This window comes from Taeniopygia guttata, chromosome 33 (genome assembly GCF_048771995.1).
Source record: "Taeniopygia guttata chromosome 33, bTaeGut7.mat, whole genome shotgun sequence".
In the NCBI taxonomy this organism is placed as follows: domain Eukaryota; kingdom Metazoa; phylum Chordata; class Aves; order Passeriformes; family Estrildidae; genus Taeniopygia; species Taeniopygia guttata.
Genome location: NC_133058.1, coordinates 1,495,848 through 1,521,804, shown reverse-complemented (window position 1 = coordinate 1,521,804; position 25,957 = coordinate 1,495,848). Strand labels below are relative to the sequence as shown.

The 25,957-nt window shown below is 50.1% G+C and overlaps 2 protein-coding genes across 2 annotated transcripts in view; both read right to left on the bottom strand.

Moving 5' to 3' along the window:
• LOC140681232 (uncharacterized) lies at positions 1 to 21,013 on the bottom strand. The gene is made up of 7 exons (XM_072920705.1): positions 18,422 to 21,013; positions 16,832 to 16,873; positions 14,907 to 14,962; positions 12,668 to 12,811; positions 10,986 to 11,060; positions 940 to 1,023; positions 1 to 86 (listed from the first exon to the last, which is right to left on the bottom strand). Exons 1-7 carry the CDS (start codon positions 20,953 to 20,955, stop codon positions 1 to 3), a joined length of 3,021 nt encoding a protein of 1,006 aa, XP_072776806.1. The 5' UTR covers positions 20,956 to 21,013.
• A 2,292-nt stretch (positions 21,014 to 23,305) lies between these two features.
• The window catches only part of LOC121468593 (histone-lysine N-methyltransferase 2B), a 43,554-nt gene continuing 40,902 nt past the window's right edge, over positions 23,306 to 25,957 (bottom strand). The window contains exons 13-14 of the mRNA XM_072920704.1: positions 24,802 to 24,946; positions 23,306 to 23,315 (exon numbers count right to left, since the gene is read on the bottom strand). Coding sequence (XP_072776805.1) covers positions 23,306 to 23,315; positions 24,802 to 24,946 — 155 coding nt within the window. The remainder of the gene's footprint in view (positions 23,316 to 24,801; positions 24,947 to 25,957) is intronic.

Here is a 25,957-nt window from a genome sequence, read left to right as displayed (position 1 = left end):
TCAAAATGGGTCTGGGGGCTTCGGTTTGGGGGGCAGGAACAGCACCGCGTGGTGCTGGATGCCCAACAGCCGCAGCCCGCTCATGCCTGGGGGGGAGAAATGGGTCTGGGGGCTTCAGAATGAAAATTAAATGGGTCTGGGGGCGAAAAATGGGGTCTGGGGGTGAAAAAATGGGGTCTGGAGGTGGAAAAATGGGTCTGGGGGTGGAAAAATGGGTCTGGAGGTGGAAAAATGGGTCTGGGGTCTTCAGAATGGGGATTAAAGGGGTCTGGGGGCTTTGAAATGGGGCTGGGGGCTTCAGAATGGAGTCTGGGGGCTTTAAAATGGGTCTGGGGGCTGAGAAATTGAGATTAGAGGGGTCTGGGGGCACAAAAAATGGGTCTGGGGGCTGCAAAATCAGGCTGGGGCCTTTGAAATGGGGTCTGGGGGCATCAAAATGGGTCTGGGGGCTTTGAAATGGGGATTTAAAATGGGTCTGGGGGCTTCAAAATGGAGTCTAAGGGTGGAAAAATGGGGTCTGGGGGCGGAAAAATTGGGTCTGGGGGCTTTAAAAAGGGGTCTGGGGGCTCTAAAATGGGGATTAAAGGGGGCTGGGGGCTGAGAAATGGGTCTGGGGGCTTCAACATGGGGATTAAAGGGGTCTGGGGGCTTCAAAATGGGGTCTGGGGGCTTCAAAATGGAGTCTAAGGGTGGAAAAATGGGGTCTGGGGGCTTTGAAATGGGTCTGGGGGCTGCAAAATGGGTCTCTGGCATTGTGAAATGGGGTCTGGGGGCCAAGAAATGGGGTCTGGGGGCTGTGAAATGGGGTCTGGAGATGGAAAAATGGGGTCTGGGGGCTTCAAAATGGGTCTGGGGGCTTCAAAATGGGGTCTGGGGGCTGAGAAATGGGGTCTGGGGGCTTCAGAATGGGTCTGGGGGCTTTAAAATGGGTCTGGGGGCTGTGAAATGGGTCTGGGGGCAGCTGCTCCAGCAGGAACAGCACGGCGTCGTGCTGGATGCCCAGCAGCCGCAGCCCGCTCATCCCTGGGGGGGAAAAATGGGTCTGGGGGCTTCGGAATGAAAATTAAATGGGTCTGGGGGCGAAAAAATGGGGTCTGGGGGCGAAAAAATGGGGTCTGGGGGCTGAGAAATGGGGTCTGGTGGTGGAAAAATGGGTCTGGGGGCTGAGAAATGGGTTCTAAGGGTGGAAAAATGGGACCTAGAGGGGGTCTGGGGGCTTTGAAATGGGTCTGGGGGTGGAAAAATGGGGTCTGGGGGCTTCAACGTGGGGCTGGGGGCTGAGAAATGGGGGTTAGAGGGGTCTGGGGGCGAAAAAATGGGGTCTGGGGGCTGAGAAATGGAGATTAGAGAGGGGCTGGGAGGTTTGAAATGGGTCTGGGGGCTTCAGTTTGGGGATTAGAGGGATCTGGGGGCTGTGAAATGGGGTCTGGGGGCTTCAAAATGGGTCTGGGGGCTTTAAAATGGGGATTAGAGGGGGTCTGGGGGCTTCGAAATGGGGCTTGGAAGGGTCTGGGGGCTGAAAAATGGGTCTGGGGGCTTCAAAACAGGTTCTAAGGGTGGAAAAATGGGGCCTAGAGGGGGTCTGGGGGCTTTAAAATGGGTCTGGGGGCTTCGGTTTGGGGGGCAGGAACAGCACGGCGTCGTGCTGGATGCCCAGCAGCCGCAGCCCGCTCATCCCTGCGGAGAAAATGGGTCTGGGGGCTTCAATATGGGGTCTGGAGATGGAAAAATGGGGGCTGGGGGTGAAAAAATGGGGTCTGGGGGTGGAAAAATGGGTCTGGGGGCTTTGAAATGGGGTCTGGGGGCTGAGAAATGGGTCTGGGGGCAGCTGCTCCAGCAGGAACAGCACCGCGTCGTGCTGGATGCCCAACAGCCGCAGCCCGCTCATGCCTGGGGGGGAAAATGGGTCTGGGGGCTGAGAAATGGGTCTGGGGGCTGAGAAATGGTTGTTAGAGGGGTCTGGGGGCGAAAAAATGGGGTCTGGGGGTGGAAAAATGGGTCTGGGGGCTTCAAAATGGAGTCTAAGGGTGGAAAAATGGGGTCTGGGGGCTTCAAAATGGGTCTGGGGGCTTCAGAACGGAGTCTAAGGGATGAAAAATGGGGATTGGAAGGGGTCGGGGGCTTCAAAATGGGGTCTAAGGGGTGAAAATGGGGATTAAAGGGGGCTGGGGGCTTTGAAATGGGTCTGGGGGCTTCAACGTGGGGTCTGGAGGTGAAAAAATGGGTCTGGGGGCTTCAAAATGGGTCTGGGGGCTGAGAAATGGGGTCTGAGGGCAGAAAAATGGCTATTGAAAGGGGTCTGGGGGCTTTAAAATGGGTCTGGGGGTGGAAAAATGGGGTCTGGGGGCAGAAAAATGGGGTCTGGGGGTGGAAAAATGGGTCTGGGGGCTTTAAAATGAAGATTAGATGGGGTCTGGGGGCTTCAAAATGGGTCTGGGGGCTGTGAAATGGGTCTGGGGGCAGCTGCTCCAGCAGGAACAGCACGGCGTCGTGCTGGATGCCCAGCAGCCGCAGCCCGCTCATGCCTGGGGGGGAAAAATGGGTCTGGGGGCTTCAAAATGGGGGTTAGAGGGGTCTGGGGGTGAAAAAATGGGGTCTGGGGGTGAAAAAATGGGGTCTGGGGGCTGAGAAATGGGGATTAAAGGGGTCTGGGGGCTTTAAAATGGGTCTGGGGGCTGCAAAATGGGGATTAGAGGGGTCTGGGGTCTGAGAAATGGGGTCTGGGGGCTCAGAAATGGGTCTGGGGTCTTTGGAATGGGGATTAGCGGGAGGCTGGGGGCTTCAAAATGGGTCTGGGGGCTGAGAAATGGGTCTGGGGGCTCAAAAATGGGGTCTAAGTGTGGAAAAATGGGGTCTGGGGGCTTCAAAATGGGTCTGGGGGCTTCGGTCTGGGGGGCAGGAACAGCACGGCGTCGTGCTGGATGCCCAGCAGCCGCAGCCCGCTCATGCCTGGGGGGGAAAAATGGGTCTGGGGGCTTCAACGTGGGGGTTAGAGGGGTCTGGGGGCGAAAATATGGGGTCTGGGGGTGGAAAAATGGGGTCTGGGGGCTTTAAAATGGGTCTGGAGGCTGAAAAATGGGGATTAGAGGGGGCTGGGGGCTCAAAAATGGGGTCTGGGGGCGATAAAATGGGATCTGGGGGCTTTGGAATGGGGTCTGGGGGCTTCAAAATATGGATTAGAGGGAGGCTGGGGGCTTTAAAATGGGTCTGGGGGCTTCAAAATGGGTCTGGGGGCTGTGAAATGGGTCTGGGGGCTTTAGAATGGGGGATTAGAGGGGGTCTGGGGGTGGAAAAATGGGTCTGGGGGCTGAGAAATGGGGATTGGAGGGGTCTGGGGGCTGCAAAATGGGTCTGGGGGCTTCAAAATGGAGTCAGGGGGCTGAGAAATGGGGATTAGAGAGGGGCTGGGGGCTCTGAAATGGGTCTGGGGGCTTTAAAATGGGGTCTGGGGGCTTCAAAATGGGGGTTAGAGGGGTCTGGGGGCTCAAAAATGGGGTCTGGCGGCAAAAAAATGGGTCTGGGGGCTTCGAAATGGGGTCTGGGGGCTTTAAAATACGGATTAGAGGGGTCTGGGGGCGAAAAAATGGGGCCTGGGGGTGAAAAAATGGGGTCTGGGGGTGGAAAAATGGGTCTAGGGGCTGAGAAATGGGGATTAGAAGGGTCTGGGGTCTTTAAAATGGGGTCTGGGGGCTGAGAAATGGGTCTGGGGGTGGAAAAACAGGGATTGGAAGGGGTCTGGGGGCTTTGAAATGGGTCTGGGGGCTTCAATGTGGGGCTGGGGGCTGAGAAATGGGGGTTAGAGGGGTCTGGGGGCTTTAAAATGGGTCTGGGGGATTTAAAATGGGGTCTGGGGGTGGAAAAATGGGGTCTGGGGGCTTCAAAATAGAGTCTGGGGGATGTGAAATGGGGTCTGGGAGCTGCAAAATGGGTCTGGGGTCTTTAAAATGGGGATTAGATGGGTCTGGGGGCTCAAAAATGGGGTCTGGGGGCTGAGAAATGGGGATTAAAGGGGTCTGGGGGCTTCAAAATGGAGTCTAAGGGTGGAAAAATGGGGTCTGGGGGCTTTGAAATGGGTCTGGGGGCTTCAGTTTGGGGGGCAGGAACAGCACGGCGTCGTGCTGGATGCCCAACAGCCGCAGCCCGCTCATGCCTGGGGGGGAAAAATGGGTCTGGGGGCTTCGGAATGAAAATTAAATGGGTCTGGGGGTGAAAAAATGGGGTCTGGAGGTGGAAAAATGGGGCCTAGAGGGGGTCTGGGGGCTTTAAAATGGGGATTAGAGGGGTCTGGGGGCTTTAAAATGGGTCTGGGGGCTTCAACATGGGGATTAAAGGGGTCTGGGGGCTGAGAAATGGGTCTGGGGGCTTCGGTTTGGGGGGCAGGAACAGCACCGCGTGGTGCTGGATGCCCAACAGCCGCAGCCCGCTCATCCCTGGGGGGGAGAAAATGGGTCTGGGGGCTTTGAAACGGGGATTAAAGGGGTCTGGGGGCAAAAAAATGGGGTCTGGGGGCAAAAAAATGGGGTCTGGGGGCTGAGAAATGGGGATTAGAGGGGTCTGGGGGCTTCAGAATGGAGTCAAAGGGTGGAAAAATGGGTCTGGGGGCTGAAAAATGGGGATTGGAAGGGGTCTGAGGGCTTTAAAATGAGTCTGGGGGCTGAAAAATGGGTCTGGGGGCTTCAAACTGGGTCTGGGGGCTGAGAAATGGGGATTAGATGGGTCTGGGGGCTTCAGAATGGGGATTAAAGGGGTCTGGGGGCTTCAAAATAGTGTCAGGGGGCTGAGAAATGGGGTCTGGGGGCTTTGAAATGGGGATTAGAGGGGTCTGGGGGCTTTGAAATGGGGCTGGGGGCTCAAAAATGGGGTCTGGGGGCTTCAAAATGGGGTCTGGGGGCTTCAAAATGGGGGCAAGAGGGGGTTTGGGGGCTGGGAAATGGGATCTGAGGGTGGAAAAATGGGTCTGGGGGCTTTGAAATGGGGTCTGGGGGATGAAAAATGGGGTCTGGGGGTGGAAAAACGGGGCCTAGAGGGGGTCTGGGGGCTTTGAAATGGGTCTGGGGGCTTCAAAATGGGTCTGGGGGCTTTAAAATGGGGATTAGAGGGGTCTGGGGGCTTCAAAATGGGGTCTGGGGGCGGAAAAACGGAGGCTAGAGGGGGTCTGGGGGCTTTAAAATGGGGTCTGGGGGCTTTGAAATGGGTCTGGGGGTGGAGAAATGGGGTCTGGGGGTGGAGATGGGGATTAGAGGGGGTCTGGGGGCTGAGAAATGGGTCTGGGGGCTTTGAAATGAGGATTAAGGGGTCTGGGGGCTGTGAAATGGGGTGAGGGGGCTTTAAAATGGGTCTGGGGGCTGCAAAATGGAGTCAAAGGGTGGAAAAATGGGGTCTGGGGGCTGAAAAATGGGGTCTGGGGGCTTTAAAATGGGTCTGGGGGCTTCAACGTGGGGCTGGGGGCTTCAAAATGGGGATTAGAGGGGGTCATGGGGGGGAGAAATGGGTCTGGGGGCTTTAAAATACGGATTAGAGGGGTCTGGGGGCGAAAAAATGGGGATTGGAAGGGTCTGGGGGCTTCAAAATGGAGTCTGGGGGCTTTAAAATGGGGATTAAAGGGGTCTGGGGGTGAAAAAATGGGTCTGGGGGTGGAAAAATGGGTCTGGGGGCTGCAGAATGGGGATTGGAAGGGGTCTGGGGGTTTTGAAATGGGGTCTGGGGGCTTCAAAATGGGGTCAGGGGGCTTCAACATGGGGATTAAAGGGGTCTGGGGGCTCAAAAATGGGTCTGGGGGCTTCGGTTTGGGGGGCAGGAACAGCACGGCGTGGTGCTGGATGCCCAACAGCCGCAGCCCGCTCATGCCTGGGGGGAAAAATGGGTCTGGGGGCTGAGAAATGGGTCTGGGGTCTTCAACGTGGGGGTTAGAGGGGTTTGGGGGCGAAAAAATGGGGTCTGGGGGGGAAAAATTGAGGCTAGAGGGGGTCTGGGGGCTTCAAAATGGGGTCTGGGGGCTCTAAAATTGGGATTAGAGGGGTCTGGGAGCTTTGAAATGGGGATTAAAGGGGTCTGGGGGCTTCAACACGGGGGTTAGAGGGGTCTGGGGGTGAAAAAATGGGGTCTGGGGGCTCAAAAATGGGTCTGGGGGCTTTAGAATGGGGTCTAAAGGCTGAGAAATGGGGATTTAAAGGGTGTGGGGGCTTCGAAATGGGGTCTGGGGGCTCAAAAATGGGGGCTGGGGGCAGAAAAACAGGGCCTAGAGGGGGTCTGGGGGCTTCAAAATGGGGTCTGGGGGCTGAGAAATGGGTCTGGGGGCTTCGGTTTGGGGGGCAGGAACAGCACGGCGTCGTGCTGGATGCCCAACAGCCGCAGCCCGCTCATGCCTGGGGGGGAAAAATGGGTCTGGGGGCTTCAAAATGAAAATTAAATGGGTCTGGGGGCTTCAGAATCAGGATTAGAGGGGTCTGGGGGATGAGAAATGGGTCTGGGGGCTCAAAAATGGGGTCTGGGGGCGAAAAAATGGGGTCTGGGGGTGGAAAAATTCGATTTGGAAGGGGTCTGAGGGTTTTGGAATGGGTCTGGGGGCTTCAAAATGGGGTCTGGGGGCTTCAAAATGGGTCTGGGGGCTTCGGAATGGAGTCAAAGGGTGGAGAAATGGGGATTAAAGGGGTCTGGGGGCTTCGAAATGGGTCTGGGGGCTTCGGTTTGGGGGGCAGGAACAGCACGGCGTGGTGCTGGATGCCCAACAGCCGCAGCCCGCTCATGCCTGGGGGGGAAAAATGGGTCTGGGGGCTTCAACGTGGTTGTTAGAGGGGTCTGGGGGCGAAAAAATGGGGTCTGGGGGCGAAAAAATGGGGTCTGGGGGCGAAAAAATGGGGTCTGGGGGTGGAAAAATGGGGATTGGAAGGGGACTAAGGGCTTCAAAATGGGTCTGGGGGCTTCAACATTGGGATTAAAGGGGTCTGGGGTCTTTGAAATGGGGTCTGGGGGCTTTAAAATGGGTCTGGGGGCTTCAGAATGGAGTCTAAGGGTGAAGAAATGGGGATTAGAGGGGTCTGGGGGCTCAAAAAATGGGTCTGGGGGCTGCAAAATCAGGCTGGGGCCTTTGAAATGGGGTCTGGGGGCTTTAAAATGGGGTCTGGGGGCTGAGAAATGGGGTCTGGGGGCTTCAAAATGGGTCTGGGGGCTCAAAAATGGGGTCTGAGGGTGGAAAAATGGGGTCTGGGGGCTTCAAAATGGGTCTGGGGGCTTCGGTTTGGGGGGCAGGAACAGCACCGCGTGGTGCTGGATGCCCAACAGCCGCAGCCGCTCATGCCTGGGGGGAAAATGGGTCTGGGGGCTGAGAAATGGGGTCTGGGGGCTGAGAAATGGGGGTTAGAGGGGTCTGGGGGCTGTGAAATGGGGATTAAATGGGTCTGGGGGCTTTGAAATGGGGATTAGAGGGGTCTGGGGGCTTCAAAATGGGTCTGGGGGTTTTGAAATGGGTCTGGGGGCTTCAAAATGGGGATTAAAGGGGTCTGGGGGCTTCAACGTGGGGGTTAGAGGGGGTGAGGGGGCTTTAAAATGGGTCTGGGGGCAAAAAAATGGAGGCTAGAGGGGGTCTGGGGGCTTCAAACTGGGGATTAGAGGGGACTGGGGGCTTTGAAATGGGTCTGGGGGCTTCAAAATCGGGATTGGAAAGGGTCTGGGGGCTTTGAAATGGGTCTGGGGGCTTCAGAATGAAAATTAAATGGGTCTGGGGGCTTCAAAATGGGGTCTGGGGGTGGAAAAATGGGGATTAGAGGGGGTCTGGGGGCTTTGAAATGGGTCTGGGGGCTTCAAAATGGAGTCAAAGGGTGGAAAAATGGGGTCTGGGGGCTTCAACATGGGGTCTGGGGGCTTTAAAATGGGTCTGGGGGCTTCAACATGGGGATTAGAGGGGCCATTTTTGGGGTTTTTTTTACCGTTTTTTGGGGTTTTTTTGGGGTTTTTTTTGGGTGAATTTTTGGGTAATTTTATTTTTTTTTTTCTGACCCAAAATTTGGTTTTTTCTCCCCAAAAGGAGAATTTTACCCTGGAAGAGTTTTGGGCGATTTTACATCAAAATTTGGGGTTTTGGGGCCGTTTTTGGGGTTTTTTTTACCGTTTTTTGGGGTTTTTTTGGGGTTTTTTTTGGGTGAATTTTTGGGTAATTTTATTTTTTTTTTTTCTGACCCAAAATTTGGTTTTTTCTCCCCAAAAGGAGGATTTTACACTGGACACGTTTTGGGCGATTTTACATCAAATTTGGGGGTTTTGGGGCCGTTTTTGGGGATTTTTTAACCGTTTTTTGGGGGTTTTTTGGGGTTTTTTGGGGGTTTTTTGGGGGTGAATTTGGGGTAATTTTTGGGGTGATTTTGGGGAGATTTTGGGGGTGATTTTGGGGTGATTTTGGGGGTTTTGGGGGGATTTTGGGGGGATTTTGGGGGTGATTTTGGGGGATTTTGGGGGGATATTGGGGGAATTTGGATGTTTTGGCGGTTTTTAGGGTGATTTTCGGGAGAATTTGGAGAATTTGGGGTTATTTTTGGGGTGAATGTGGGGGATTTTGGGGTAATTTTGGGGGGATTTTGGGGGGGATTTTGGGGGGATTTGGATGTTTTGGGGGTTTTTAAGGTGATTTTGGGGTGAATTTGGAGAATTTAGAGTAATTTTTGGGGTGAATTTGGGGGATTTTGGGGTGATTTTGGGGTGAATTTAGGGGATTTGGGGTGATTTTGGGGTTTTTAGGTCTGATTTTGGGGTTTTTGGAGGGGTTTTGGTTGAATTTGGGGTGAATTTGGATGATTTTGGAATTTTTTTGGGTGATTTTGGGTGATTTGAGGGGTTTGGGGTGATTTTGGGGGATTTTGGGTGATTTGGGGAGAATTTGGGGGGATTTTGGGGGATTTTGGAGGGAATTTGGGGGGATTTTGGGGGAATTTTGGGGGGATTTTGGGGGGTTTTTGAGGGATTTTCGGGTGATTTTGGGGGTGATTTTGGGGGACTTTGGGGGGATTTTGGGAGGATTTTGGGGGTGATATAGGGGGATTTTGTGGTAATTTTGGGGTGGTTTTTGGGGTGATTTTGGGGGATTTTGGGATGATTTTTTGGTGATTTTGGGATGATTTTAGGGGTGATTTTGGGGGTGATTTTAGGGTGATTTTGGGGGTGATTTGGGGGTGATTTTGGGGCGATTTTAGGGGTGGTTTTGGGGTGAATTTTGGGGGTGATTTTGGGGGTGATTTTGGGGTGATTTTGGGGTGAATTTTGGGGATTTTGGGGTTCTCTCACCTGCGAAGCTCAGGTGTCCCAGGTGGGGTGATTTTGGGGTAATTTTGGGGTGATTTTGGGGTAATTTTCGGGTGATTTGGGGTAATTTTCGGGTGATTTTGGGGGTGATTTAGGGGTAATTTTGGGGGTAATTTTGGGGAATTTTGGGGGTGATTTTGGGGTGATTTTGGGGGATTTTGGGGGTTTTGGGGGGTAATTTTGGGGTGATTTTGGCGGTGATTTTGGGGTGATTTTGGGGAGATTTTGGGGTAATTTTGTGGGTGATTTTGGGGGTGATTTTGGGGAGTGATTTTGGGGTGATTTTGGGGTAATTTTCGGGTGATTTTGGGGCTGATTTTGAGGTGATTTTGTGGTGATTTTGTGGGTGATTTGGGGGCATTTTGGGGATGATTTTGGGGGTGATTTTTGGGTAATTTTGGGGTGAATTTTGGGGATTTTGGGGCTCTCACCTGTGAAGCTCAGGTGGCTCAGGTGGGGGGATTTTGGGGTGATTTTTGGGGTGACTTTGGGGTGATTTAGGGGTGATTTTGGGGTAATTTTGGGGGTGATTTTAGGGGAATTTTTGGGTGATTTTGGGGTTGATTTTGGGGGTGATTTTGGGGTGAATTTGAGGTAATTTAAGGGTGATTTTGGGGTGATTTTGGGGTGAATTTGTGGGATTTTGGGGCTCTCTCACCTGCGAAGCTCAGGTGTCTCAGGTGGGGGTGATTTTGGGGGGATTTTGGGGTAATTTTGGGGTGAATTTTGGGGATTTTGGGGTAATTTTGGGGTGAATTTTGGGGATTTTGGGGCTCTCACCTGCGAAGCTCAGGATTCCCAGGTGGGGGTTTTTGGGGGTGATTTTGGGGTAATTTTGGGGTGAATTTGGGGTTTTTGGGGCTCTCTCACCTGCGAAGCTCAGGTGTCCCAGGTGGGGGTTTTTGGGGGTGATTTAGGTGTAATTTTGGGGTGAATTTTGGGGTTTTTGGGGTCTCACCTGCGAAGCTCAGGTGTCCCAGGTGGGCTGATTTTGGGGTGATTTTTAGGTAATTTTGATGCAATTTTGGGGTAATTTTGAGGTGAATTTTGGGGATTTTGGGGCTCTCTCACCTGCAAAGCTCAGGTGTCCCAGGTGGGGATTTTGGGAATGATTTTGAGGTAATTTTGGGGGGATTTTGGGGTGAATTTTGAGGATTTTGGGGTCTCACCTGCGAAGCTCAGGTGTCTCAGGTGGGGTAATTTTGAGGTAATTTTGGGGTGATTTTGGGGTAATTTTGGGGGATTTTGGGGTAATTTTGGGGTGATTTTGGGGTAATTTTGGGAGTGATTTGGGGTGATTTTGGGAGTGATTTTGGGAGTGATTTTGGGGTGATTTTCGGGTGATTTTGTGGTGATTTTGAGGTAATTTTGGGGGGATTTTGGGGTGATTTTGGGGGAATTTTCGGGGTGATTTTGAGGTAATTTTGGGGTGATTTTGGGGTGATTTTGGGGTGAATTTGGGGGATTTTGGGGGTGAATTTTGGGGTGATTTTGGGGCTGATTTTGGGGCTGATTTTGGGGGGATTTTAGGGGTGAATTTGAGGTAATTTTGAGGTGATTTTGAGGTAATTTTAGGGTGATTATGGGGGTGATTTTGAGGTAATTTTAAGGTAATTTTAGGGTGATTTTGGGGGTGATTTGGGGATGATTTTGGGGTAATTTTGGGGTGAATTTTGGGGATTTTGGGGTCTCACCTGCAAAGCTCAGGTGTCCCAGGTGGGCGTTGGCTCGCGCCTCCTGCAGCCGCTCCAGCACCGCCCGCCAGGCGCCTGCGGGACACAGGGGGTGACCCAAAAACCCCAAAATTTACCCCAAAAAAACCCCAAATCCACCCCAAATCCCCCCCCCGGACACATCCTAAAAAAAACCCCAAATCCATCCCAAAAAATCCCTAATTTACCCCCAAAAAAACCCCCAAATCCACACCAGAAAAGCCCCAAATTCACCCCAAAAAAACCCCCAAATCCATCCCAAATCCATCCCAAAAAAACCCCAAATCCACACCAAAAACCCCCCAAAAAAACCCCAAAAAACCCCAAATCCACCCTAAATCCCCCCCAGAGCCATCCCAAAAAAAACCCCAAATCTACACCAGAAAAGCCCCAAATTCACCCAAAAAAACCCCCCAAATCCACCCCAAAAAAAAAACCCCAAATCCACCCTGGAGCCATCCAAAAAAAAAATCCCAAACCCAACCCAAGTCCATCCCAAAAACCCCCAAATCCACCCCAAATCCACCCCAAAAAACCCCAAATCCACCCCAAAAAACCCTCCAAATCCGCCCCGGAGCCATCCCAAAAAAACCCCAAATCCATCCCAAAAAAAACCCCAAATCCACCCCAAATTCATCCAAAATTCTTCCCAAAAAACCCTCAAATTCACCCCAAAAAACCCCAAATCCACCCCAAATTCACCGCAAAAAAAACCCAAAATCCCCTCAAATCCACCCCGAAAAAACCCAAATCCACCCCTAAAAAACCCCAAAATTCACCCCAAAAAAACCCAAAATCCTCCCCAAATCCATTCCCAAAAAAATCCCAAATTCACGCCAAAAAACCCCCAAATTTACCCCAAATTCCTCCCCAACCCCCCCCAAAATTCCACCAAATTCTCCTAAAAAACCCCCAAAAAACCCCCAAATTTTGCCCCCCAAAAAAGCTCAAAATCCCCTCCCAAATTACCAGTATAAACCAGTATAAACCAGTATAAACCAGTATAACCCAGTCCAAACCAGTCCGAACCAGTCCAAACCAGTAAAACCAGTCCAAACCAGTATAAACCAGTATAAACCAGTAAAACCAGTATAAACCAGTATAGACCAGTAAAACCAGTATAAACCAGTATAAACCAGTATAAACCAGTATAAACCAGTATAAACCAGTATAAACCAGTCCAAACCAGTATAAACCACTATAACCAGTATAAACCAGTATAAACCAGTACAGACCCTCCAGGCTCGGGGCCGCCACCCTCAGCCCGTCCTCGCTGCTGATCTCCCAGTATAAACCAGTATAAACCAGTATAAACCAGTATAAACCAGTATAACCAGTACAACCAGTATAAACCAGTATAAACCAGTATAACCAGTATAAACCAGTATAAACCAGTATAAACCAGTATAAACCAGTATAAACTGACCCTCCAGGCTCGGGGCCGCCACCCTCAGCCCGTCCTCGCTGCTGATCTCCCAGTATAAACCAGTATAAACCAGTACAAACCAGTATAAACCAGTATAAACCAGTCCAAACCAGTATAAACTGACCCTCCAGGCTCGGGGCCGCCACCCTCAGCCCGTCCTCGCTGCTGATCTCCCAGTATAAACCAGTATAAACCAGTATAAACCAGTATAAACCAGTATAAACCAGTATAAACTGACCCTCCAGGCTCGGGGCCGCCACCCTCAGCCCGTCCTCGCTGCTGATCTCGAAGCGCAGGTGGGGGAGGGGCGGGGAGGGGGCGGGGCCTCCTCTGGCTCCGCCCCCTCCGCCCGGAGTTGGCTCCTCCTCCTCTGAGCTGCCGCCTATTTGCATAAATTTGCATAAAGTTAGCATATATCAGCACAACCCCGTGCCTATGAAGCAGAAGTTAACACAAGTGGAGTTGGCAGAAATCAGCATAAATTTGCATAAACCAGCGCCTATTAACCAGAAAGTAACCCACAGGTAATTAGCATAAATCATCATAAATTAAAATTAACCAGCACCTATTAATCAGAAAATAACCCATGGGTAATTAGCATAAATCAGCAAAAATTAGCATGAAACAGCATCCATTAACCAGAAATTAACCCATGGGTAATTAGCATAAATCAGCATAAATTAGTATAAAGCAGCACCCATTAACCAGAAATTAACCTAAGGGGACTCAGTATGAATCATCATTAAATCAGCATAAATTAGCATAAATCAGAACCTATTAACCAGAAATTAATTTAAGGGGAATTACCATAAATCAGAATAAATTAGAATAAATCAGCATCCATTAACCAGAAATTAACCCATGGGTAATTAGCATAAATTAGCATAAATCAGCACCTATTTACCAGATACTAACCCATGGTGAATTAGCATAAATTAGCATATATCAGCACCCATTAACCAGAGATTAACCAAAGGAGAATTAGCATAAATCAGCATAGATTAGCATAAATCAACACCCATTAACCAGAAATTAACCCAAATTAAACGATCCAAAAATTAACCCAGAACGAGGCCAAATCGACCCGAAATTAATCGAAATTAACCCAAAATTACCCCAAATTAACGCAAATTCAAGAAAATTAACTAAAATTAACCCAAACTGACCAAAAATTACCCAAATTACACAAAATTAACCCAAGTTAACCTAAAATTGCACAAAATTAACCCAAAATTCCCTCCAAATCCCCTGAAATTATCCCCAAAATTCCCCCAAATTAACCCAAAATCCCCAAAATTAACCCTCAAATCCCCCAAATTAACCCCAAAATCCCCAAAATTATCCCAAACTCCCCCCAATTAACCCCAAAATCCCCCAAATTAACTCAAACTCCCCCAAATTAACCCAATTTATCCAAAATTAACCCCAAAATCCCCCAAATTAACCCAAAATCCCCCAAATTGAACCCAAAATCCCCCAAATTAACCAAAATTAACCCCAAAATAACCCAAAATCCCCCAAATTAACCCAAAACCCCCAAATTAACCCCAAAATCCCCAAAATTTACCCAAAATACACGAAATTAACCCAAAATACACGAAAATCCCCCCAAATTAACTCAAAATCCTTCAAAATTCCCCAAAATTATCCTAAAATCCCCCAAATTAACCCAATTTATCCAAAACTAACCCCAAATTAACCCAAATTAACCCAAAATCTCCCAAATTAACCCAAAATCCCCCAAATTCACCCCAAAATCCCCCAAATTAACCCCAAATCCCCCCAAATTAACTAAAAATCCCTCAAAATTTCCCAGAATTATCCTAAAATCCCCAAATCAACCCAATATACCCCAAATTAACCCCAAATTAACCCCAAAATCCCCCAAATTAACTCAAAATCCCTCAAAATTCCCCAAAATTATCCTAAAATCCCCCAAATTAACCCCAAAATCCCCCAAATTAACTCAAATTATCCCCAAAATTCCCCCAAAATCCCCCAAATTATCCCCAAAATTCCCCCAAATTAACCCCAAATTAACCCCAAAATTCCTCAAATTAACCCCAAAATTAAACCCAAAATCAAACCCAAAATCCCTCAAAATTCCTCAAATTCACCAAAATCACCCAAATTTACCCCAAAATCCCATGAAATTATCCCCAAAATTCCCCCAAATGAACCAAAACCCCCAAAATTCCACCAAATGAACCAAAACCCCCCAAAATCCCCCCAAATTAACCCCAAATGAAACCAAATTTACCCCAAAATCCCCCAAAATTTTCCCCAAAATTCCCCCAAAATCCCCCAGATTAACCCAAATTTCCCCAAATTGACCAAAATCCCCCAAATTCCCCCCAAAATCCCCCAAATTAACCCAAAATCCCCCAAATTAACCCAAAATCCCCCAAATTAACCCCCAAATTCCCCAAATTGACCAAAACCCCCCAAATTCCCCCCAAAACCCGCCCCTCCCCCACCTGCGCACGCGGCCCAGGGCGGCTCCGCCTCCGCTGTGACGTCACCGGGGGGGGACCTGCGGGATTTTGGGGTGAGTTCAGGAGGATTTGGGCAATTTGGGAATTTTGGGAATATTTTTGGGGTGATTTTGGGGCGATTTCAGGGCAGTTTTGGGGATTTTGGGGCTATTTTGGGGTGGTTTGGGGCATTTTTGGGAATATTTTGGGGTGATTTTGGGGTGATTTTGAACGGTTTTTGGCAGTTTTGGGACTATTTTGGGGTGATTTGAGGCGGTTTTGGAATTTTGGGGAATGTTTTGGGGTGATTTCGGGGCAGTTTTGGGGATTTTGGGGAATATTTTGGGGTCATTTTGGGGATTTTTGGGAATTTTTTGGGGTGGATTTGGGCAGTTTTGGGGCAGTTTGGGGTGATTTTTGGGCGATTTTGGGGTGATTTTGGGGCTATTTTGGGGTGATTTTGGGCTGATTTTGGCTGATTTGGAGCTGATTTTGGGGTGATTTTGGGCGGTTTTGGGAAATTTGGGGATTTTTGGGATGATTTTGGGGGGATTTTGTGTGATTTTGGGAATATTTTGGCTGATTTGGGGCTGATTTTGGGGAATTTTGGGGGTGATTTTGGATGATTTTGGGGTGATTTTGGGGAATTTTGGGGGTGATTTTGGATGATTTTGGGGTGATTTTGGGGAGATTTTGGGAATATTTTGGGGTGATTTCGGACGGTTTTGAACAGTTTTGGAAATATTTTGGGGTGATTTTGGGGCCATTTCAGGCAGATTTGGGGAATTTGGGGAATTTTGGGATTGTTTTGGGTGATTTTGGGGATTTTGGGAATATTTGGGGTGATTTTGGGCGGTTTTGGGAATATTTTGGGGTGATTTTGGGGCTATTTTGGGGCAATTTCAGGCGGTTTTGGGATTTTTTGAGAATATTTTGGGGTGATTTTGAACGGTTTTTGGCAGTTTTGGGACTATTTTGGGGTGATTTGAGGCGGTTTTGGAATTTTGGGGAATGTTTTGGGGTGATTTCAGGGCAGTTTTGGGGATATTTGGGAATATTTTGGGGTGATTTTGGGGTGATTTTGGGGTGATTTGGGGATATTTGGGAATAATTTGGGGTGGCTTTGGGGTGATTTTGGGCTATTTTGGGTGATTTTGGGTTATTTTGGGGTGATTTCGGGAATATTTTGGGGTGATTTTCGGTTATTTCGTTTGATTTTGAGTTATTTTGGCTGATTTTGGGTGATTTCAGGAATATTTCGGGGTGGTTTGTACCGATTTTGGGGTGATTTGTGCCAATTTTGGGGTGATTTTGGCTGATTTTGAGGTGGTTTGTGCCAATTTTGGGGTGATTTGGGGCAGTTTCGGGGCTATTTGGGGTGATTTGGGCATTTTTGGGAATATTTTGGGGTGATTTTGGGCAGTTTTGGGCATTTTTGGGAACATTTTGGGGTGATTTTGGGGCCGTTTCGGGGCTATTTTGGGGTGATTTTGGGCAGTTTCGGGGCTATTTCGGGGCTATTTTGGGTGATTTTGGGGCCGTTTCGGGGCTATTTTGGGTGATTTGGGGCGGTTTTTGGGATTTTTGGGTGATTTTGGGGTGATTTTGGGCAGTTTTTGGGATTTTTGGGGTGATTTTGGGCCGTTTTGGGCATTTTTTGGGAATATTTTGGGGTGATTTGGGGCCGTTTCGGGGCTATTTTGGGTGGTTTTGGGCGGTTTCGGGCATTTTTGGGAATATTTTGGGGTGATTTTGGGGTGATTTTGGGCGGTTTTGGGGATTTTTCGGGTGATTTTGGGGTGATTTTGGGCGGTTTTGGGCATTTTTGGGTGCTTTAGGGCAGTTTCGGGGCTATTTTGGGTGATTTGGGGCGGTTTTTGGGATTTTTGGGTGATTTTGGGGTGATTTTGGGCGGTTTCGGGGCTCACCCGCAGCTGTCGCTCATCAGCTCCTCCGGCTCCTCCTTCAGCCTGGGGGAGACAGAGAGAAATGGCACCAAAAAACCCAAAAATACCCAAAAAAACCCCAAATACATCCCAAATTCACCCAAAAAAAACCCCAAATCCATCCCAAAAAAACCCCCAAATCCATCCCAAATCTATCCCAAAATAAACCCAAATCCACCCCAAAAAAACTTCAAAAAAAACCCCAAATCCACCCCAAATCTATCCCAAAAAAACCCAAATCCATCCCAAATCGATCCCAAATCCATCCCAAAAAATCCCCAAATCCATCCCAAAAGAAAACCCCAAATCAATCCCAAAAAACCCCAAATCCACCCCAAAAAAACCCAAATCCACCCCAAAAAAACCCAGAAACACCCCAAAAAACCCCAAATACATCCCAAATCCATCCCCCCAAAAAACCCCAAATCCACCCCAAATCTATCTCAAAAAAAACCCCAAAACCACCCCAAAAAAAACCCCAAATCCATCCCAAATCCATCCCAAAAAACCCAAAAAAACCCCAAATCCACCCCAAATCTATCCCAAAATAAACCCCTAAAAAATCCCAAATCCATCCCAAAAAAACCCCAAATCCACCACAAAAAAACCCCAAAATCCATCCCAAAAATCCCCAAAAAAACCCCAAATCCACCCCAAATCTATCTCAAAATAAACCCAAATCTATCCCAAAAAAACCCCAAAAAACCCCAAATCCACCCCAAATCCATCCCAAATTAATTCCCCAAAAAAACTCAAATCCACCCCAAATCTATCCCAAAATAAACCCAAATCCATCCCAAAAAAACCCCAAATCCATCCCAAAAAAACCCCAAATCCATCCCAAATCTATCCCAAAAAAAAAACCCCAAATCCACCCCAAAACTATCCCAAAAAAAAACCCCAAAAATCCCCAAATCCATCCCAAATCTATCCCAAAAAGCCCCAAATCCATCACCCTAAAAAAACCCCAAATCCATCCCAAATCTATCCCAAAAAGCCCCAAATCCACCCCAAAAAAACCCCAAAAAAACCCAAATCCACCCCAAAAAAACCCAAAAAAAAAGCAAATCCACCCCAAAAAACCTCAAATCCATCCCAAATCCATCCCAAAAAAACCCCAAATCCATCCCAAAACCCAAAAAAACCCAAATCCATCACCCCAAAAAAACCCCAAATCCACCCCAAAAAAAAACCCCAAAAAAAACCCAAATCCACCCCAAAAAACCCAAATCCACCCCAAAAAAACCCAAATCCACCCCAAATCCATCCCAAATCTATCCCCAAAAAACCCCAAATCCACCCCAAATCCATCCCAAATCCACCCCAAATCCATCCCAAAAAAACCCCAAATCTACCCCAAATCCATCCCAAATTCATCCCCCCAAAAAGCCCCAAATCCACCCCAAAAAAGCCCCAAATCCACCCCAAAAAAAACCCCAAAAAACGCAAATCCACCCCAAAAAACCGCAAATCCATCCCAATTCTATCCCAAAAATAAACCCAAATCCACCCCAAAAAAACCCCAAATCCATCCCAAAAAATGGGTCCCCCAAATGTCCCCAATGTCCCCACCTGCCATCCGTGTCCGGCTCCAGCCGCGGCCTCTTCGTCCCCGTCCCCGTCCCCGTCCCCTCCCCCGGACGCTTCCGATGTCCCCAAAGTGTCCCCAAGTTGGCGGTGGTGGCACCCGGACAGGTGTCCCCGAGGTGGTGGCCTTGACCGATGTCCCCAAGGTGGTGGCCTTGACCGATGTCCCCAAGCCGATGACCTCCATCAATGTCCCCAACTTGGTGACACTTGAGGATGTCCCCAAGGTGGTGGCCTTGACCGATGTCCCCAAGCCGATGACTTTGATTGATGTCCCCAAGCCGATGACCTCCATCAATGTCCCCAAGGTGGTGGCTTTGACCGATGTCCCCAACCTGGTGGCTTTTGAGGATGTCCCCAAGGTGGTGGCCCTGCCCAATGTCCCCAAGCCGGTGGCTCTTCACAATGTCCCCAAGCCGATGGTTCTTCACGATGTCCCCAAGGTGGTGGCGTCCATCAATGTCCCCAAGGTGGTGGCCCTGATTGATGTCCCCAAGGTGGTGACTCTTGGTGATGTCCCCAAGCCGATGACCTTGACCAATGTCCCCAACTTGGTGGCCCTTGAGGATGTCCCCAAGCCGATGACCTCCATCAATGTCCCCAAGCCGGTGGCCTTGATTGATGTCCCCAAGTTCATGACTCTTGGTGATGTCCCCAAGCCGATGACCTCCATCAATGTCCTCAAGTTGGTGACTTTGACCAATGTCCCCAAGCCGGTGGCTCTTCACAATGTCCCCAACTTGATGGCTCTGCCTGATGTCCCCAAGCCGATGACTTTGACCAATGTCCCCAAGCCAGTGGCTTCGATCAATGTCCCCAAGCCGATGGCTCTTGGTGATGTCCCCAACTTGGTGGCGTCCATCAATGTCCCCAACCCGATGACCTCCATCAATGTCCCCAAGGTGGTGGCTTTGACCAATGTCCCCAACTTGGTGGCTTTTGAGGATGTCCCCAAACTGGTGACTTTGACCAATGTCCCCAAGTTGGTGGCCCTGCCTGATGTCCCCAACTTGGTGGCCCTTGAGGATGTCCCCAAGTTGATGACTCTTGGTGATGTCCCCAAGTCGATGACATCCATCAATGTCCCCAAGATGGTGACTCTTCACGATGTCCCCAACTTGGTGGCCTCCATCAATGTCCCCAAGCCGATGACCTCCATCAATGTCCTCAAACCGATGACCTCCATCAATGTCCCCAAGCCGATGGCCTTGATCAATGTCCCCAAGCCGATGGCTCTTCATGATGTCCCCAAGCCGATGACTTTGACCGATATCCCCAAGTTGGTGGCTTTGACCAATGTCCCCAACTTGGTGACTCTTCATGATGTCCCCAAGCTGATGACTTTGATCAATGTCCCCAAGTTGGTGGTCTCCATCAATGTCCCCAAGTTGGTGGTCTCCATCAATGTCCCCAAGCCGATGGCTTCGATCAATGTCCCCAAGCCGATGACCTCCATCAATGTCCCCCAGTTGGTGACTCTTGGTGATGTCCCCAAGGTGGTGGCCCTGCCTGATGTCCCCAAGCCGATGGCTTTGACCGATGTCCCCAAGGTGGTGGCCTCCATCAATGTCCCCAACTTGGTGGCCTCCATCAATGTCCCTAAACCGATGACGTTGATCAATGTCCCCAAGCCGGTGGCTTTGACCGATGTCCCCAACTTGGTGACTCTTCACGATGTCCCCAAGCCGATGACCTTGATCAATGTCCCCAAGCCGGTGGCTTTGACCAACGTCCCCAAGTTGATGACTCCTGGTGATGTCCCCAACTTGGTGACCTCCATCAATGTCCCCAAGTTGATGACTCCTGAGGATGTCCCCAAGGTGGTGGCCATGCCTGATGTCCCCAAGCCGATGACCTCCATCAATGTCCCCAACTTGGTGACATCCATCAATGTCACCAAGGCGGTGGCTTTGACCAATGTCCCCAAGCTGGTGGCCCTGAGTGATGTCCCCAACCTGGTGGCCCTTGAGAATGTCCCCAAGCCGATGACCTCCATCAATGTCCCTAATTTGGTGATTCTTGGTGATGTCCCCAAGGTGGTGGCTTTGACCAATGTCCCCAAACCGATGGCCTTGACCAATGTCCCCAACTTGGTGGCCTCCATCAATGTCCCCAAGCCGGTGACGTTGATCAATGTCCCCAACTTGGTGGCTTTGACCAATGTCCCCAAGCCGGTGGCTCTTCACGATGTCCCCACCCCGGTGGCTTTGACCGACGTCCCCACCCCGCCGTCCCCTCCAGGTGCCACCGCTGTCCCCGTCCCCGGTGCCACCGCGCAGGACGAACTCCACGATGTCGGCCGGGAGCCCCTCGGCGCTCGGTGGCACCTCTGGTGGCACCTCTGGTGGCATTGGTGGCACCTCTGGTGGCACCTCTGGTGGCACCGTCCCCCTGGTGGCATCATCAGCCCCGTCCAACTGGCGGATTTGGGGACAAGGTGACAACGGTGACAATGCCACCGCCGGTGCCACCACGGTGCGGGTGTAGCCGAAATAACGTCCCCGTCCTCGCGGTGGCATTGTCACCGCGGTGGTGGCACTGTCACCGTCGTCGTCGTCGCTGGTGTCACCGCATGGGGATCTGTGGGGACAATGAGGTGACAAAAAGGTGACAAAAAGGTGACAAAAAGGTGACAATGAGGTGACAATGAGGTGACAATGAGGTGACACTGAGGTGACATTGAGGTGACAATGAGGTGACAATGAGGTGACAATGAGGTGACATTAAGGTGACAATGAGGTGACACTGAGGTGACAATGAGGTGACAATGAGGTGACACTGAGGTGACAATGAGGTGACAATGAGGTGACACTGAGGTGACAATGAGGTGACACTGAGGTGACAATGAGGTGACAATTCGGTGACATTAAGGTGACAATGAGGTGACAATAAGGTGACACTGAGGTGACAATGAGGTGACAATTCGGTGACAATGAGGTGACACTGAGGTGACACTGAGGTGACACTGAGGTGACAATTCGGTGACATTAAGGTGACACTGAGGTGACAATGAGGTGACACTGAGGTGACAATGAGGTGACACTGAGGTGACACTGAGGTGACAATTCGGTGACATTAAGGTGACAATGAGGTGACAATGAGGTGACACTGAGGTGACAATGAGGTGACAATGAGGTGACAATTCGGTGACAATGAGGTGACAATGAGGTGACACTGAGGTGACACTGAGGTGACACTGAGGTGACAATGAGGTGACACTGAGGTGACACTGAGGTGACAATGAGGTGACAATGAGGTGACACTGAGGTGACATTGAGGTGACAATGAGGTGACAATTCGGTGACATTAAGGTGACACTGAGGTGACAATAAAGTGACAATGAGGTGACAATAAAGTGACAATTCGGTGACAATTCGGTGACAATTCGGTGACACTGAGGTGACAATGAGGTGACAATGAGGTGACAATAAAGTGACAATGAGGTGACACTGAGGTGACACTGAGGTGACATTAAGGTGACACTGAGGTGACAATGAGGTGACAATGAGGTGACAATGAGGTGACATTAAGGTGACAATGAGGTGACATTAAGGTGACAATGAGGTGACAATGAGGTGACAATTCGGTGACAATGAGGTGACAATGAGGTGACACTGAGGTGACAATGAGGTGACATTAAGGTGACAATAAGGTGACACTGAGGTGACAATGAGGTGACACTGAGGTGACAATGAGGTGACAATTCGGTGACACTGAGGTGACAATGAGGTGACAATGAGGTGACAATTCGGTGACAATGAGGTGACAATGAGGTGACACTGAGGTGACATTAAAGTGACAATGAGGTGACACTGAGGTGACATTAAGGTGACAATGAGGTGACACTGAGGTGACACTGAGGTGACAATGAGGTGACACTGAGGTGACATTAAGGTGACATTGAGGTGACACTGAGGTGACAATGAGGTGACATTAAGGTGACACTGAGGTGACAATGAGGTGACACTGAGGTGACAATGAGGTGACAATTTGGTGACACTGAGGTGACAATGAGGTGACACTGAGGTGACACTGAGGTGACAATGAGGTGACACTGAGGTGACAATGAGGTGACACTGAGGTGACAATTCGGTGACAATGAGGTGACATTGAGGTGACAATGAGGTGACAATTCGGTGACAATAAGGTGACAATGAGGTGACAATGAGGTGACACTGAGGTGACAATGAGGTGACATTAAGGTGACATTAAGGTGACAATGAGGTGACACTGAGGTGACATTTAGGTGACAATGAGGTGACATTAGGGTGACACTGAGGTGACACTGAGGTGACATTAAGGTGACAATAAAGTGACATTAAGGTGACAATGAGGTGACAATGAGGTGACACTGAGGTGACAATTCGATGACATTAAGGTGACATTAAGGTGACATTAAGGTGACAATAAGGTGACAATAAGGAGGTGACACCCACCTGGTGGTGACGTGTCCCCAACCCTGTGGTGGCCCTGGAGGTGACACCGACGGTGACATCGGAGGTGCCACCACCCCCTTGGGTGACGATGGCCGCGGGAGTGGCATCGACCTGAGGGTGACAATGACACTGAGGTGACACCGAGGAGGTGACAATGCCACCACAGAGGTGACAATGCCACCACAGAGGTGACAATGACACCAGGAGGTGACACTGACCTCGGTGGTGGCCGCCGTGGCCGCGGTGGCACTTCGGTGTCCCCAAGGTTGGGGATGTGATGTGGCGGTGCTGGAGGGGGGTGGCCTGGGGGGGTGGCGGGAAAGTGTCACCAAAATGTCACCAAATGTACCCAAAATGTCCCCAAATTCCTCGAAATCCCCCTAAAATGTCCCCAAAATGTCCTAAAATGGCCCCAAATGTCCCCAAAATGTCCTCAAAATGTCCTCAAAATGTCCCCAAAATGTCCCCAAATGTCCCCAAAATGTACCCAAATGGCCCCAAAATGACCCCAAAATGTCCCCAAAATGCACCCAAATGGCCCCAAATGTCCCAAAATGGCCCCAAAATGGCCCAAAAATGGCCCCAAATGTCCCCAAAATGTCCCAAAATGACCCTAAAATCCCTAAATCCCCCAAAATGTCCCAAAATGTCCCCAAATTCCCCGAAAATCCCCCCCAAACGTCCCAAATCTCCCCAAATCCCTCCAAATGTCCCCAAAACATCCCCAAAATCCCCCAACCCCCCCCAAAATCCCCTCCAAAATTCCCAAATCCCCCAAAATTTCCCCAAAATGTCCCCAAATCCCCCCAAAATCAACAAATCCCCCCAAAATGTCCCCAAAATGTCCCCAAAAATCCCCCCAAAACCCCCCCAAATTTCCCCAAAATGTCCCCAAATGTCCCCAAATGTCCCCAAATCCCCCCAAAATCCCCCCAAATTTCCCCAAAACCCCCCAAAATGTCCTCAAATCCCCCCAAATGTCTCAAAATTCCCCCAAATTTCCCCCCAAAATCCCTAAAATGCCCCAAAAAACCCCAAAACCCCCCAAATTTCCCCCCAAAATGTCCCAAAATCACCCCAAAATGTCCCCAAATCCTCCAAGAATCCCCCCAAATCATCCCAAAATTCCCCAAAATTGCCCCAAATGTTCCCAAATCCCCCCAAAATCCCCAAAATATCCCAAAATCTCCCCAAAATCCCCCCAAATTTCCCCCAAAATGTCCCCAAATCCCCCCAAAATGTCCTTAAATGATCCCAAATGTCCAAAATGTCCCCATATGTCCCTAAAATCCCAAAATCCCCCCAAATTTCCCCCAATCCCCCCAAAATCCACCCAAATCCACCCAAATCCACCCAAATTTCCCCAAAATGTCCCCAAATCCCCCCCAAATCCCCCCCAAATCCCCTCCAAAATCCCCAAATCCCCCCCAAATCCCCCCCAAACCCCCCCCAAAATCCCCCAAAATGTCCCAAAATGTCCCCAAATCCCCCCCGAATCTCCCCCAAATTTCCCCAAATATCCCCAAATTATCCTCAAATGTCCCCAAATGTCCCCAAATGTCCCCAAAATGTCACCAAAATGTCCCCAAATGCCCAAATTTCCCCAAAACCCCCAAAATCCCCCCAAAATGTTCCAAAATCCCCACAAAATCCCCAAATCCCCCAAAATTTCCCCAAAATCCCCCCAAAATCCCTCCTAAAACCCCCCCCAAATCCCCCCAAATTCCCCCAAAATCCCCCCAAAATCCCTAAAATGTCCCCAAATTTCCTCAATCCCCCCCCCAAAATCCCCAAATCCCCCAAATTTCCCCCAAATCCCCTCGAGATCCCCCCAAAATCCCAAAATCCCACCAAATTTCCCAAAATGTCCCCAAAATCCCCAAAATCCCCAAAATCCCCAAAAGCCCCCCAAAATCCCCCGTCCCCGACTCACCCGGGTGGGGGAGGGGCCGGCGGGGGGAGGGGGAGACCCCCGGGGGGGGGAGGGGCAGGGGGGGGAGGGGCAGTGGGGGGTGGGGGAGGGGCGGTCGCTGCCCCTCCCCCCCCGGGCCGGGCGGGGGTCCCGGGCTGGAACCTGCGGGGGGGGAGGGGCGGAAATTGGGGAGGGGGAGGGGCTGAATCCCCTCCCCCACCCCCCCAAAATTGGGGAGGGGTCACGGGTGGAATTTGGGTAAATTTGGGGCGATTTGGGGTAAATTTGGGGACGGGGTCTCGGGGTAATTTTGGGTAAATTTGGGTGATTTTGGGTAAATTTGGGGAGGGGTCTTGGGGTAAATTTGGGGTAAATTCGGATAAATTTGGGGAGGGGGTCTCGGGGTAAATTTGGGGCAATTTTGGGTAAATTTGGGGAGGGGTCTCAGGGTGAATTTGGGGTGAATTTGGGGAGGGGTCTCAGGGTTAATTTGGGTGAATTTGGGTGATTTTGGGGAGGGGTCTCAGGGATGAATTTGGGGTGAATTTGGGGCGATTTCAGGTGAATTTGGGTAAATTTAGGGAGGGGTCTCAGGTGTAAATTTGGGGAGGGGTCTCGGGGTAAATATGGGATAATTTGGGATGAATTTGGGCAATTTTGGGTGAATTTGGGGAGGGGTCTCAAGGTGATTTTTGGTCAATTTGGGGAGGGGTCTCGGGATGAATTTGGGATGAATTTGGGGTGATTTTGGGTAAATTTGGGGAGGGGTCTCAGGGCGATTTTGGGGTAAATTCGGTGAAATTTAGGGAGGGGTCTTGGGGCGATTTTGGGGCGATTTCAGGTGATTTCGGTTAAATTTGGGGAGGGGTCTCGGGGAAAATTTTGGGTACATTTTGGTAAATTTGGGGCGATTTCGGTTAAATTTGGGGAGGGGTCTCGGGAGTAAATTTGGGGCGATTTCAGGCGATTTCGGATAAATTTGGGGAGGAGTCTCGGCGGTAATTTTGGGGCGATTTTGGGTAAATTTGGGGAGGGGTCTCAGGGGTAAATTTGGGTAAATTTGGGGTGATTTCAGTTAAATTTGGGGAGGGGTCTCGGTGTAATTTTGGGTAAATTTGGGGCGATTTTGGGGCGATTTTGGATAAGTTTAGGGAGGGGTCTCGGGGCTATTTT

Coding starts and splice junctions, on each gene's coding strand:
- LOC140681232 (XM_072920705.1), bottom strand. CDS start 20,955: ATGCCACCGCGAGGACGGGGACGTTATTTCGGCTACACCCGCACCGTG. Junction 16,874..18,421: donor GAGCCGGACACGGATGGCAG/GTGGGGACATTG, acceptor TGTCTCCCCCAG/GCTGAAGGAGGAGCCGGAGG. Junction 11,061..12,667: donor GGCGGCCCCGAGCCTGGAGG/GTCAGTTTATAC, acceptor TGTGTCCCGCAG/GCGCCTGGCGGGCGGTGCTG.